A 14336-nucleotide genomic window follows, 5' to 3' on the forward strand; every position below is an offset into this window, starting at 1 on the left:
GGATACAGCTACCTGTAGTTCCTGCACATGGATACAGCTGTCTGTTGTTCCTTATGGATACAGCTGTCTGTTGTTCCTTATGGATACAGCTGTCTGTTGTTCTTCCACATGGATACAGCTGCCTGTTGTTCTTCCACATGGATACAGCTGCCTGTTGTTCTTCCACATGGATACAGCTGCCTGTTGTTCCTCCACATGGATACAGCTGCCTGTTGTTCATTAGGATACAGCTGTCTGTTGTTCCTTATGGATACAGCTGCTGTTTCTTCATGATACAGTGTGTTCCATGGATACAGCTGTCTGTTGTTCCCATTTGGATACAGCTGTCTGTTGCTCCACATGGATACAGCTGTCTGTTGTTGCTTCCACATGGATACAGCTGTCTGTTGTTCTCCAATGGATACAGCTGTCTGTTGTTCCCATGGATACAGCTGTCTGTTGTTGCTCCACATGGATACAGCTGTCTGTTGTTCTCCACTGGATACAGCTGCTGTTGTTGCTCCACATGGATACAGCTGTCTGTTGTTCTTACATGGATACAGCTGTCTGTTGTTCTTATGGATACAGCTGTCTGTTTGTGTCCTCCACATGGATACAGCTGCCTGTTCTCCACATGATACAGTCTGCCGTTGTTCCTCCACATGGATACAGCTGTCTGTTGTTCCTTATGATACAGCTACTGTAGTTCCCTGCACATGGATACAGCTGTCTGTTGTTCATTATGGATACAGCTGTCTGTTGTTGCTCCACATGGACACAGCTGTCTGTTGTTGCTCCACATGGACACAGCTGTCTGTTGTTGCTCCACATGGACACAGCTGTCTGTTGTTGCTCCACATGGACACAGCTGTCTGTTGTTGCTCCACATGGACACAGTTGTCTGTTGTTGCTCCACATGGACACAGTTGTCTGTTGTTGCTCCACATGGACACAGTTGTCTGTTGTTGCTCCACATGGACACAGCTGTCTGTTGTTGCTCCACATGGACACAGCTGTCTGTTGTTGCTCCACATGGACACAGTTGTCTGTTGTTGCTCCACATGGACACAGCTGTCTGTTGTTGCTCCACATGGACACAGCTTGTCTGTTGTTGCTCCACATGGACACAGTTGTCTGTTGTTGCTCCACATGGACACAGCTGTCTGTTGTGCTCCACATGGACACAGCTGTCTGTTGCTCCACATGGACACAGCTGTCTGTTTGCTCCACATGGACACAGCTGTCTGTTGCTCCACATGGACACAGCTGTCTGTTGTTCCACATGGACACAGCTGTCTGTTGTTGCTCCACATGGACACAGCTGTCTGTTGTCTCCACATGGACACAGCTTGTCTGTTGTTGCTCCACATGGACACAGCTGTCTGTTGTGCTCCACATGGACACAGCTGTCTGTTGCTCCACATGGACACAGCTGTCTGTTGCTCCACATGGACACAGCTGTCTGTTGCTCCACATGGACACAGCTGTCTGTTGTTCCACATGGACACAGCTGTCTGTTGTTCCACATGGAAACAGCTGTCTGTTGTTGCTCCACATGGACACAGCTGTCTGTTGTTCCACATGGACACAGTTGTCTGTTGTTCCTTATGGATACAGCTGTCTGTTGTTCTTCCACATGGACACAGCTGTCTGTTGTTGCTCCACATGGACACAGCTGTCTGTTGTTGCTCCACATGGATACAGCTGTCTGTTGTTGCTCCACATGGACACAGCTGTCTGTTGTTGCTCCACATGGACACAGCTGTCTGTTGTTGCTCCACATGGATACAGCTGTCTGTTGTTGCTCCACATGGATACAGCTGTCTGTTGTTGCTCCACATGGATACAGCTGTCTGTTGTTGCTCCACATGGACACAGCTGTCTGTTGTTGCTCCACATGGACACAGCTGTCTGTTGTTGCTCCACATGGACACAGCTGTCTGTTGTTGCTCCACATGGACACAGCTGTCTGTTGTCTCCACATGGACACAGCTGTCTGTTGTTGCTCCACATGGACACAGCTGTCTGTTGTTGCTCCACATGGACACAGCTGTCTGTTGTTGCTCCACATGGACACAGCTGTCTGTTGTTGCTCCACATGGACACAGCTGTCTGTTGTTGCTCCACATGGACACAGCTGTCTGTTGTTGCTCCACATGGACACAGCTGTCTGTTGTTGCTCCACATGGACACAGCTGTCTGTTGCTCCACATGGACACAGCTGTCTGTTGTTGCTCCACATGGACACAGCTGTCTGTTGCTCCACATGGACACAGCTGTCTGTTGTTGCTCCACATGGACACAGCTGTCTGTTGTTGCTCCACATGGACACAGCTGTCTGTTGTTGCTCCACATGGACACAGCTGTCTGTTGTTGCTCCACATGGACACAGCTGTCTGTTGTTGCTCCACATGGATACAGCTGTCTGTTGTTGCTCCACATGGATACAGCTGTCTGTTGTTGCTCCACATGGATACAGCTGTCTGTTGTTGCTCCACATGGATACAGCTGCTGGTCTGGGGTCTGGTGTGGGGAATGAGGTGATGGTAACAAAAAAACTGTGTATTGGCCTGTCTTCTCTACATCCTTTCCCATCACCACCCCCACTGTCAAGTAAACGTTTTTCTCCTTTCTTTCTTTCGCACCTTCTAAGTGTTTGCAGCCAGGAAAGACGTTTTTCACGTTCAAACGACATTTTCTTCTCTTTCGTGGTTGTTTTGTTGTTGTTGTTGTTTTTTGATGAAACTTTATTTTCAAGCGTTGTTGTTGTTGTTTTTCGATGAAATTTTATTTTCAAGCGAAACAACCACTCAAGAGGGCCTTTTCAAAGAATGACACGAGCAATGGAAGCAGAGAATTGGATTGTCTTGGGGAGAGAAAAAGGTGGAGGGAGGGAGACGAAAAGAGAGAGGGGGGAATGCTTACGAATAAAGGTGGTGTGCTTTGAGTTGAAAGAGGAACAAATCGTGAAGAGGATGTATTGATTTCAAACGTCTCGCTTTTTAAAAAAAAGTTAATTTATGTAGCGTGTTTGCGCCCTTGTGTTTGTGTGTGCGCGTGTGTGTGATTGCTGATTTCCGCATGTCTCATTGCGTTACCGTGAAAAAATAAGTGTTCTGTTGTTTAGAACAAAAACAATATTCTGTGTTTTGGAATATGGTTGTGATGGCTGTGATTGTAATTTCCTCTCTCTGTGTCTGTCTCTCTGTTTAATTCTCAATTTAACCCTTTGTCTGTCACTGTCTCTCTCTCCCTTATTTCTCCCACCCTCCCTCTCCCTCCATTACTCCCTGTGTTATCGGTCTCTCCCTCTGTTTCTCACTGTCTCCCCGCCTCTCTCTCTCTCTCTGCCTTCCTCTATCTCTCCCCACTCTCTTCTCTTTCTCTCTGTCTCCCTCGCTCTGTGTGTGTGTGTGTGTGTGTGTGTGTGTGTGTGTTTCTTTCACTGCCTGCCTGTTTCTCTCAGTTTCCTGTTCCTCTCTGCCTGTCCTCCCAGCCAGAGTCGCGGAGGGAAAACTACAGTTAGAAAGACGAAAGTCATAAATGAGATCGGAAATCGGTTTGTTGCGATGTTCACAAGTGGTGGAGAAAAGAGAAATGTCAGTTGCTGAACCACAATGTCAATGTTTTTTTTGAAAAAAGAAAAGAAAGAAATGCGATAACCAACACTGTTTTTTCATGATAAAAGCCAGGTTTGCTTTGTTGTGCATGTCAATTTCTCTTTTATCGTTTCTTTCTGTTACTTTTTATTATTATCATTATTGACCCCATTGTGGACCAGGCCAGTGGCATCGACTGTTCCCCTGTCTTCTGTTCTCTGCCGCTGTCTCTCCCTCCCCCCTCCCCCTCTCTCTCAATCTCTCTCTTCTTCATCATCATCATTACCATCATCATTTTCTTTTCCCCCTCCTCCTCCTCCTCCTCCTGGAGGTATATGTTTAGTTCAGACAGCGGACTTTATTTCCATTCATGTTCTTCTTATCAGTGTCCGAAATGTGGGATCTGTCCACCGAGAGGCCCCCTAAGAACATAATGGAGTGCAGAGCACACCAGCGATTTGTCCGCACAGTGTGTGCGTTGCCTTGGAATGTGGACGATGTTTTAGGTGGAGGGAAAAATAAAACCACAACAAGAAACCGTCTCTTTTGGTCTTTCTGTTGCTGCTGCTTCTCGTTGTCTTCATTCCTTTCTGCTTTCTCCTCCCTCTCCTCCTCTTGCTCCTCCTTCTCCCTCTCCTCCTCTTTCTCCTCCTTCTCCCTCTCCTCCTCTTTCTCCTTCTCCTCCCTCTCCTCCTCTTGCTCCTCTTTCTCCTCCCTCTCCTCCTCTTTCTCCTCCCTCTCCTCCTCTTGCTCCTCTTTCTCCTCCCTCTCCTCCTCTTTCTCCTCCCTCTCCTCCTCCTTTATTTTCCTCCTCTACTCTGCATCACTTCTTACTTTTTTCTTACTCGATCTGTCTGTCCTGTCTTTCTGTGTCTGTCGCTGTCAGTCTCTGTATATTTGCCCCTCTCTCTTTTTCTCTCTCTCTCTCTCTTCTCTTTCTCTCTCTCTCTCTCTCTCTCTCTCTCTCTCTCTCTCTCTCTCTCCTACCCTGGAATTCAGTCTCCTTCTGTGACACACTGGTATTGTCTTTATTGTTGGCGTGGACGTAAAAAACGAAAATACCCATAAAACCTATTCCATGGGCACACTGACAAGACAGCGGCCAAGTGCCAGAAGCCTGTTATCTGGAGACTGATTCCAAACGCCATATGCTTCACGGTGGAGAACGTAATGAAGATGATGACATTGGCACTGACGCCTGTGGTCACTGACTGTATGTGTTGAAGTTTGTGTTGTGTGGCCTTCATATCTTCGCTGTGCCTGCCTCTCTCTCCCTCTCTCTCTCTCTCTCTCTCTCTCTCTCTCCTCTCCTCTCTCTCTCTCTCTCTCTCTCTCTCTCTCTCTTAATCCTTGAATAAAAACGTTTGAGTTCTGAGTTCTCTCTCTCTCTCTTGCTTTTCTTTAAAACTCATTATTTCTTTAGCTTTTTTTTCTTATCTTTCGTGCTTCCTTTCTGTTGGTGATCTTTTTTTCTGCAAATCGACTATCGATTGTCTATCAATTGATTTATGGATTGATTGTAGCTAAGTGGTGGTCTGTTCCTTGTCTATCTGTTTGAGTGACTGTAGTTAGATGGTGGACTGGTTGTTGTCTATCTTTTGATTAACATATTGATTATAGTTCAGTAGTGAACTGGTTGTTTTCTATTTTGATGGACTGTAGTTCAGTGGTGGACTGGTTGTTGTATGTTTCAGCTGTACGACAAGATCAACACCCGCTCTCACAGCCCCACACACGGACCTGTGGCTGACGCAGTGTTACACGCCAAAGAGGTGAGTGATGGGTCGTGTGGCTTGGGGGCAGTGTTACACGTCAAAGAGGTGAGTGATGGGTCGTGTGGTTTGGGGGCAGTGTTACACGTCAAAGAGGTGAGTGATGGGTCGTGTGGCTTGGGGGCAGTGTTACACGTCAAAGAGGTGAGTGATGGGTCGTGTGGCTTGGGGGCAGTGTTACACGTCAAAGAGGTGAGTGATGGGTCGTGTGGCTTGGGGGCAGTGTTACACGTCAAAGAGGTGAGTGATGGGTCGTGTGGTTTGGGGGCAGTGTTACACGCCAAAGAGGTGAGTGATGGGTCGTGTGGCTTGGGGGCAGTCAAATCAAGTCACTGTGATCTTCACACAGGCTAAAAGAGTAAGCATGTACAGCGTTTTTGTCTCCCTGTATTGGGTTACGCTGCTGGTCAGGCATCTGCTTGGCAGATGTGGTGTAGCGTATATGGATTTTTTCAGAACGCAGTGACGCCTCCTTTAGCTACTGATACTGATACTGATACTGCTACCCTGTCTTCAGAAAAGGATGGAAGATGATATATATATATATATATATATATATATATATATATATATATATATATATATATATATATATATGCTGGAAGCAGTGTTGGTCGGGGTGCACGGTGGGCCCATGCTTGAGTAACGTGTATGGGACTGCGCGGGTACAATTCTTTATGTGGGTCATAGAGACACAGAGACACTACCAGACACAGAAAGCGACAAGAACAGAGAAAAAGATACATTTTTACTTGTATCTCTGTTGAATTATGTTCTCTCTTTTGGTCTACACAGAATTATTTTTCCTGTTTACATTTCATGTTTGTTTCGGTGACTTTCTTTGCATCAGAAAAGACAGTTCAGTCTATAGTAAGGACTTGCGTTACGTTCTTGATTCACTGATTTGCATTCTGAATGGTTACATGACCTGATGAGTGGATGACGCAGGATATGCGAAGATGATGATGACGTTGTGTGGATGATGATGATGACGATTGTGTGGATGATGACGATGATGATGATGACGGTGAGGGCTGTGTGGATGATGATGACGATGAGGGCTGTGTAGATGATGGTGATGAGGGCTGTGTAGATGATGACGGTGAGGGATGTGTGGATGATAACGGTGAGGGATGTGTGGATGATGATGATGACGATGAGGGCTGTGTGGATGATGACGATGAGGGATGTGTGGATGATGATGATGACGGTGAGGGCTGTGTAGAAGACGGTGATGGCTGTGTAGATGATGATGATGAGGGCTATGAGGATGAGGGATGTGTGGATGATGACGATGAGGGCTGTGTAGATGATGGTGATGAGGGCTGTGTAGATGATGACGGTGAGGGATGTGTGGATGATAACGGTGAGGGATGTGTGGATGATGATGATGAGGGCTGTATGGATGATGACGGTGAGGGATGTGTGGATGATAATGATGAGGGATGTGTGGATGATGACGGTGAGGGATGTGTGGATGATGAGGGCTGTATGGATGATGATGATGAGGGCTGTATGGATGATGACGGTGAGGGATGTGTGGATGATGATGAGGGATGTGTGGATGATGATGATGAGGGCTGTATGGATGATGACGGTGAGGGATGTGTGGATGATGACGGTGAGGGATGTGTAGATGATGACGATGAGGGCTGTGTGGATGATGATGATGACGATGAGGGCTGTGTGGATGATGACGATGACGGTGAGGGATGTATGGATGATGATGATGACGGTGAGGGCTGTATGGATGATGACGGTGAGGGATGTGTGGATGATGATGAGGGATGTGTGGATGATGATGATGAGGGCTGTATGGATGATGACGGTGAGGGATGTGTGGATGATGTTGATGAGGGCTGTATGGATGATGATTATGAGGGCTGTATGGATGATGACGGTGAGGGATGTGTGGATGATGATGATGACGGTGAGGGATGTGTGGATGATGACGATGAGGGATGTGTGGATGATGACGATGAGGGATGTGTGGCTGATGATGATGACGGTGAGGGATGTGTGGATGATGACGATGAGGGATGTGTGGATGATGACGATGAGGGCTGTATGGATGATGACGATGAGGGATGTGTGGATGATGACGATGAGGGATGTGTGGATGATGACGATGAGGGATGTGTGGATGATGATGATGACGATGAGGGATGTGTGGCTGATGATGATGACGATGAGGGCTGTATGGATGATGACGATGAGGGATGTGTGGCTGATGATGATGACGGTGAGGGATGTGTGGATGATGATGATGAGGGCTGTATGGATGATGACGATGAGGGATGTGTGGCTGATGATGATGACGGTGAGGGATGTGTGGATGATGAATATGAGGGCTGTATGGATGATGACGATGAGGGATGTGTGGCTGATGATGATGACGGTGAGGGATGTGTGGATGATGATGATGAGGGCTGTATGGATGATGACGATGAGGGATGTGTGGATGATGATGATGAGGGCTGTATGGATGATGACGATGAGGGATGTGTGGCTGATGATGATGACGATGAGGGATGTGTGGCTGATGATGATGACGGTGAGGGATGTGTGGATGATGATGATGAGGGCTGTATGGATGATGACGAACAGGGATGTGTGGATGATGATGATGACGGTGAGGGCTGTGTAGATGATGATGATGATGACGGTTAGGGCTGTGTGGATGATGGGGATGAGGGATGTGTAGTTGATGATGATGACGATGAGGGCTGTGTGTGTGTCACCAGCTGCAATGTGTGTTGGCGGAGGGGCCCGAGTCCAGTCGTCTGTACTCAGAGGAACTGCGACAGCTGCTGCAGAAACCTCATGTCATGGTGAGTTGTTGGGCTTGTGTGTGTGTGTGTTGTGTGTGTGTGTGTGTGTGTGTGTTTGTTTCGGAGGGTATGTGTGTGGAGGGAAGGGGGAGGGATTGTGTGGTAAGAGGGGGGAGGAGATTACGTGTGTGTGTGGTGTGTGTCTATGTGCGTTAGGGTGGGAATGGTGTTGTTTGTGTTTGTGTGTATGATCATAGTGATTTGGGAGTGAATCTGTAAGTGTACGTGCGTCTGTGTCAGAAGGTCTGAGGTATTTATTTGTATGTATGTGTGAGCATTGGGGAGGATGGTTTTTAATGAGTTTTCAATTGATAATCGATATCTCGGTTTGAAATGTCAATTGCTTCCATTTTTTTCATCTTCAGTTGTATCAGAACACACGCACATTCTGAAGAAAATATTGATTTTGAGTTGACGTGCGTTTTATACTGTGTTTGCTTGCGTATATACTGGCATGTGTCCATCATTTCATTGAACATCCTTGCATACGCATCAAACATCAACAGCAAATGAAACAAAAAATAGATATGTATGTACAAATAACCGGATAAAATGGAGTAACTCGGTAAATGACATCCACTACTCGAGAAGCACAAGGGCAGCTACTGCAGTAATATCATCCAGCTTTGTGACGAGTTGTCTCGCTTCACGATGTCTACAACCGCGTCTCGTATTCTGTTTCTGTGTGTTTGTGTGTGTGTGTGTGTGTGGGATGGTGCGATGGGATGGTTGCGGCATAGCGCTTGCGCGAGTTATGTGCGCGTGAGAATGAAACCGTATCTGAGTACATGTGTGTGCGCGCGTGCACGCGCGCGCGCGCGCGCGCTCGCGTGTGTGTGTGTGTGTGTGTTTTTTGAGTTCAGAAAACCAGTACACAACTATATTTTGTTATCTCTCTTGCCCAGCCCCCTCGTCTTTCAGTGGAAAACTTTGTCATTGTCATACTCTATCTCCACATTACTGGGTCAAACTCTCATGTTGGAAAGTACAAGGGAAAGTACTACCAAACGCAGTTCATATTCCGTGAATGGAGCATAGGAAGAGTTATTTCCCTCATTGCGATCAGTGGCTGTTGCTTAATTTAAAACAAAAAAACACACACACACACACACACACACACACACACACACAAGTTCTATATATTGTTCTTCTTCTTCACACAAGTATACACACACACACACACACACACACACACACACACACACAAGTTCTATATATTGTTCTTCTTCTTCACACAAGTATCTACACACACACGCTCTCTCTCTCTCTCTCTCTCTCTCTCTCTCTCTCTCTCTCACACACACACACACACACACACACAGTGAGTTAATTGAAAGCGCTGCAATACAAAACAGGACATAAAGGACACATCCATACATGCACGTACACATGCAAACACACACAAAAAAACAGACGCGCTCGCGTGTGCACGCTCACATGAACCTATGCACGCCCTCAGCCCCTCCTGCATCCACTCACGCATAGCACAGGTTGCAAGCAGGAAATTTGTTCAGAGCATCAGTCATCGCCATTTTCTGTTGATTAATCAAGTTCCCCTGGCATATCCTTGGTGACCTTCACTGACACTCAGGTATTTGGCGAGACTTTCGCTCCGTGACTGGGGTCACCCTGTGTGCATCAGTCATGGCACCACCTTTCTGTGTTCTCTTCCCAGTGCACCTATGATCAATACGATGGTGGAGAAGGAAAAAACGAAAACAAAAACAAACCGGCATTATTTGGTTGCAGACGCAGTGACATGTAGGCTACCTGTCATAGTTTTGGAAACACCGGTCACTGAAAGCATCCAAAGGATTCGCCACTTCTACAGAATTCCCGAGGTCAGTGAGGCACAGGTCAGGTCTGATCCTGTCAGTCTCGATGGCATCATCCAGAGAAACCGCGGATTATCCCACCGTGGGTTATGATAGGAAGCATCTCACCGTTGATTATTTTGGAATCACATCACCGTGGATTATTTATTATAAGAACTATCTTACCGTGGGAAATCACTCAAAGCAAAATGGGCTTTGATATCGATAAAAAAAAAAATTTTAAGAACACAAAAAAAACTGCGTGTTTGGCAGGGAGATACTTAATTGCGTGCGTCTGTGTGTGTGTGTGTGTTTTCTATGTGTGCGTGTTTTCTCTGTGTGTGTGTGTGTGTATGTGATCGAGAGAGAAAGAAAGACAGAGAGAGAATGTGTGTGTGTGCGAACGCGTGCGCGTGTGTGTGTGTGTACTTTACATGTACATATGTGCGTGTGTGAAACAGAACGAAACAAATGAAAGTTTTACTGTTTCCACGGGAGAAAGATTGTGCAATAATACATGTAATATGCCTGGAACAGGTGATGGTTTTTCTTCATAACGGAGTGTTCCAAGTGTGTTGAATTACGCATATATCTTTCATTCTCCCAGTCTCCTGATAATGTCTGCCATCACTTTGATGTCGCGTTTTGCGAAAGTAAATTACAGTCATATCATAATACCCTAAACATGTTCAAATATTCTCATTTGTTTTCTTGTTTGATATTCACTGAGCATTTTGATGTTGTTTAACTGAAGTGAGACACTTTATTTGTTGGTGCTGTTCCTTGCATTGACCTTGGCGCTCCCTCCTCTGGACAGGAATTAACCTTCCTTTATTTATTGGCAGTCTGTTCATGTAAGATGATGATAATCATTAGACTGAAACAGGAATAAACAACATCGTTATCATCACCACGCGCGCGCGCGAGAGAGAGAGAGAGAGAGAGTGTGTGTGTGTGTGTGTGTGTGTGTGTTCTCGTTCCAGCGTTCGTGTGCATATTAGTGTGGGTATGTACGTGCACAAATGTCTTACGCGCCTGCACGTCCTGTCAGTGTGTGCAAGTGAAGGGGTTTATGTTATCCCTTGAATTCCACAGTCATTCCGGAATCAATCGATTGCAGCACATTCATTCGGCTATTCATGGCCTCCTCCACGTTAGTAAATAAACAACATTAGGCATTGATTAACACACTGAGCCCGGGCCTTGCCTTCACGGCAACAGCTGACGACGACTGAACAGTGATGCCCACTTACCAGTCCCTGGGAGACAGAGAGAGAGAGACAGAGACAGAGAGAGATGCAGCACTCATATATGTGACAGTTGTTATTATTATTATTATTTCATTGAAGTCGATACAGGAAGGGCATAGAGCAATATGTTGGTGCAGAGACAGACAGATAGACGCACGGGCACAGAGACAAACAGACCCAACCGACATGAGAAGAGTCAGAAAAACGGGGAAAAAACAACAACGGAACTACCATTATTTCAAGAGGGTAGTGGAATAAACATTATACAAATACTTTTTTACTCACTTGTGTAAGCAAAGTGAGTCTGTGTTATAACCCTGTGTTCGTTTGTGTTTGGCCATGTGTATGTGTGTCGGTGGTAAACTTTAACATTGCCATTTTCTCTGGAAATACCTTGTCTGCCAATACCAAATTTGGCTTAAACATAGTATGAAAAAATATCTTCTCAGTCATAATAATAATAGGTTGTAAGTCTCCCGGGTTAAACTGTATTTCCGGATCATCAGCGGTTTATTTCGTTGAGATTCGGTCCGAAATCCGAAAATTCTTATATATAAAAAAATTAATTAAAAAAAAAAAAAAAAAAAAAAAACGCTTCCCACTGAGTTGCTAGAAGTGTTTGGTGAGAAGACGACATGACCTCGTTTTTCTTGTTCACAATGAAAAGGAAAGAAATACACATTCTGGACTGAACATATACACCGATACTAACTACTCCATCAACGTGTTTACTGCACAAAAATATTCCAAAGTGGACATTGAATTAACTGGAATGAACATTAAAGAAAAATTGAATTGGTTGTTTCTTGCAGTCTGTTGTTGACTGATTCGTGCAGATCTAGAGATCTACCATGTGTTGCGATGTGCTTGAAGTGGTGGTGGCAACGTCTCCTTTGCCGCCGAAATAAAAGAATAATCGAGATATACTAAAACACAAAAACATACTTTAAACTGTGTTATTATGTCCAATACAGTAACGTGTATCTATCACATGAAAAACAACAACAACATTGCTTTAGATATCAGATTTAGTCAATTGACGTCAGATGCGCCGCAGCAGTGGGGATCAGTCAGCTTGTGTCGGAACTGAACATGCATGGCTCGATCCCGCTAGCATGCCTTTTTTTTAATCATTTTTTACTCCCAAGCTTTACTTCATATGTCATATTTAATACATGACACTTTTTAACGATTTTTAATCTCTTTTTTGTTTCTCCTCATGAATCCTTTACTGGATAAAGCTCGAAGCACAAGTGAATCTTGAAGGCTTTGCCTCTTGTTTTTAATACATCCATCCTTCTGGATAAAAAAAACACACACCAAAAGAACAGAAAAAAGTTCATAAATCCATACCAAATGAACACAAAACACAGAGAGAGGGTGGGTTGGATAGTTGCCGGACAGAACTAATTAACTGTGACCCGCTAAAGCAGCAGCAGGGAGATGGATGGAGATGGCGAGAGCAGGTCTGACAGCAGATCACGAACAGCTGATGACAGGGGCACACACAGCACAGTCACATGTGTGACTGACACAGTTTCAGTTTCAGTAGCTCAAGGAGGCGTCACTGCGTTCGGACAAATCCATATACGCTACACCACATCTGTCAAGCAGATGCCTGACCAGCAGCGTAACCCAACGCGCTTAGTCAGGCCTTGAGAGAAAAAAAAATATATATATAGATAGATAGATAAGCGTACATACATAAATAAATAAATAATAATTATGATATAAAAAAAAGATAGTAGTAATGAAAATAATGATAAAATAATAATAATAATAATAAATAAATAAATAAATAAATAAATAAATAAGACAACAATGATGATAAATAAGCAAATAAATATAAAACATGAAGACACACATTCACACATACACCCACACATGCATAACAGATAGGCCCCAAAAACGCAGTTTCACAGATATGACAGCACAGTCAAATACATATAAGTGTACATGAGCTCCAACACACACACACACACACACACACACACACACACACACCACAAATTTCCCTGCACCTCCTCTACCCCCTCCTCCACACACTCATTTCTAGTCTATGTATCGCAGCTTCCACGGCACACACACACACACACACACACACACACACACACACACACACACACACACACACACAAACACAAACACGCACACACACACACACACTCACACACACAGATGAACGCTTACTTGTACAAGCACACACACACGCCCATATCTCCCACCCCCAACCCCACACACATATATACAAAGATATATATATAATATATACGTTCCAATATCCTGTTGCTCCCACAGTGTAGGCATGCATACACTCACATACCTCATCCTCTACCTCACCTCCTCCCTGCACCCCCACCTCCCCCTCACACACACACACACAACACACACACACACACACACACACACACACACACACATGCACAGAACTCTCCTGACACTTGTGTACACTTACACTGTCACGCATGCACAAACGCACTCAAAAACACAGACCCACACATACACACAAACACACACATACACACACGCACAGAGGCTGCCACTGATTGGCCGCAAGAGGGATGGGAAAAGATCTCTGATGCCAAGAACGTGGCGTCTAGTGTGTTGCTCAGTCTATTGTATTTGGAAAAGCCCACAGAGACTCTGTTCCGTTTTGAAGAAATTTGCGCAATGTTGGTTTGGAAATGATGCCGATATTTGATTTGCAAAGCATCGTGCTCTACCTTTCATGTTAGACTTACGGCCGCTCCCTCTCTCTGCTTTTATTTCTTTGAGGCGATCGATGGTGTGATGGCCTTGTACCTGTTCTTTTTGATATTCTTTGACTTTTCTGAGGATTTCCGATTTTCCTAGATGTAGGCCGCTCGTTGGTGTTGCGTTACCAGCAAGTCTGTCAGCTCGCTCATTTCCCTTAACTCCTGCATGTCCCGGGCAGTATGACCATGTGAGTTTTTTTATCTGAAAGTTGCGCATTGCCTTATGCCACTCTGGGCTTCCCATTTCGTTTTCAATTTTGCATGTTGGTTTCCGGGCGTATGGATGGACGATAGCCACTGGAAGGCATGTGTCACGGCTTCAACTTCCATCGTTA

The 14336-nt window shown here is 45.2% G+C and overlaps 1 protein-coding gene across 5 annotated transcripts in view; it reads left to right on the forward strand.

Moving 5' to 3' along the window:
- The window catches only part of LOC143289046 (peripheral plasma membrane protein CASK-like), a 661124-nt gene that overhangs the window by 510669 nt on the left and 136119 nt on the right, over window positions 1-14336 (forward strand). For all 5 annotated transcript variants that reach the window (XM_076597850.1, XM_076597848.1, XM_076597849.1 and 2 more), the window contains 2 exons: window positions 5273-5350; window positions 8095-8181. In XM_076597850.1, the coding sequence (XP_076453965.1) occupies window positions 5273-5350; window positions 8095-8181 (165 nt within the window). The remainder of the gene's footprint in view (window positions 1-5272; window positions 5351-8094; window positions 8182-14336) is intronic.

This window comes from Babylonia areolata, chromosome 13, assembly GCF_041734735.1.
Source record: "Babylonia areolata isolate BAREFJ2019XMU chromosome 13, ASM4173473v1, whole genome shotgun sequence".
NCBI classification, from domain to species: domain Eukaryota; kingdom Metazoa; phylum Mollusca; class Gastropoda; order Neogastropoda; family Buccinidae; genus Babylonia; species Babylonia areolata.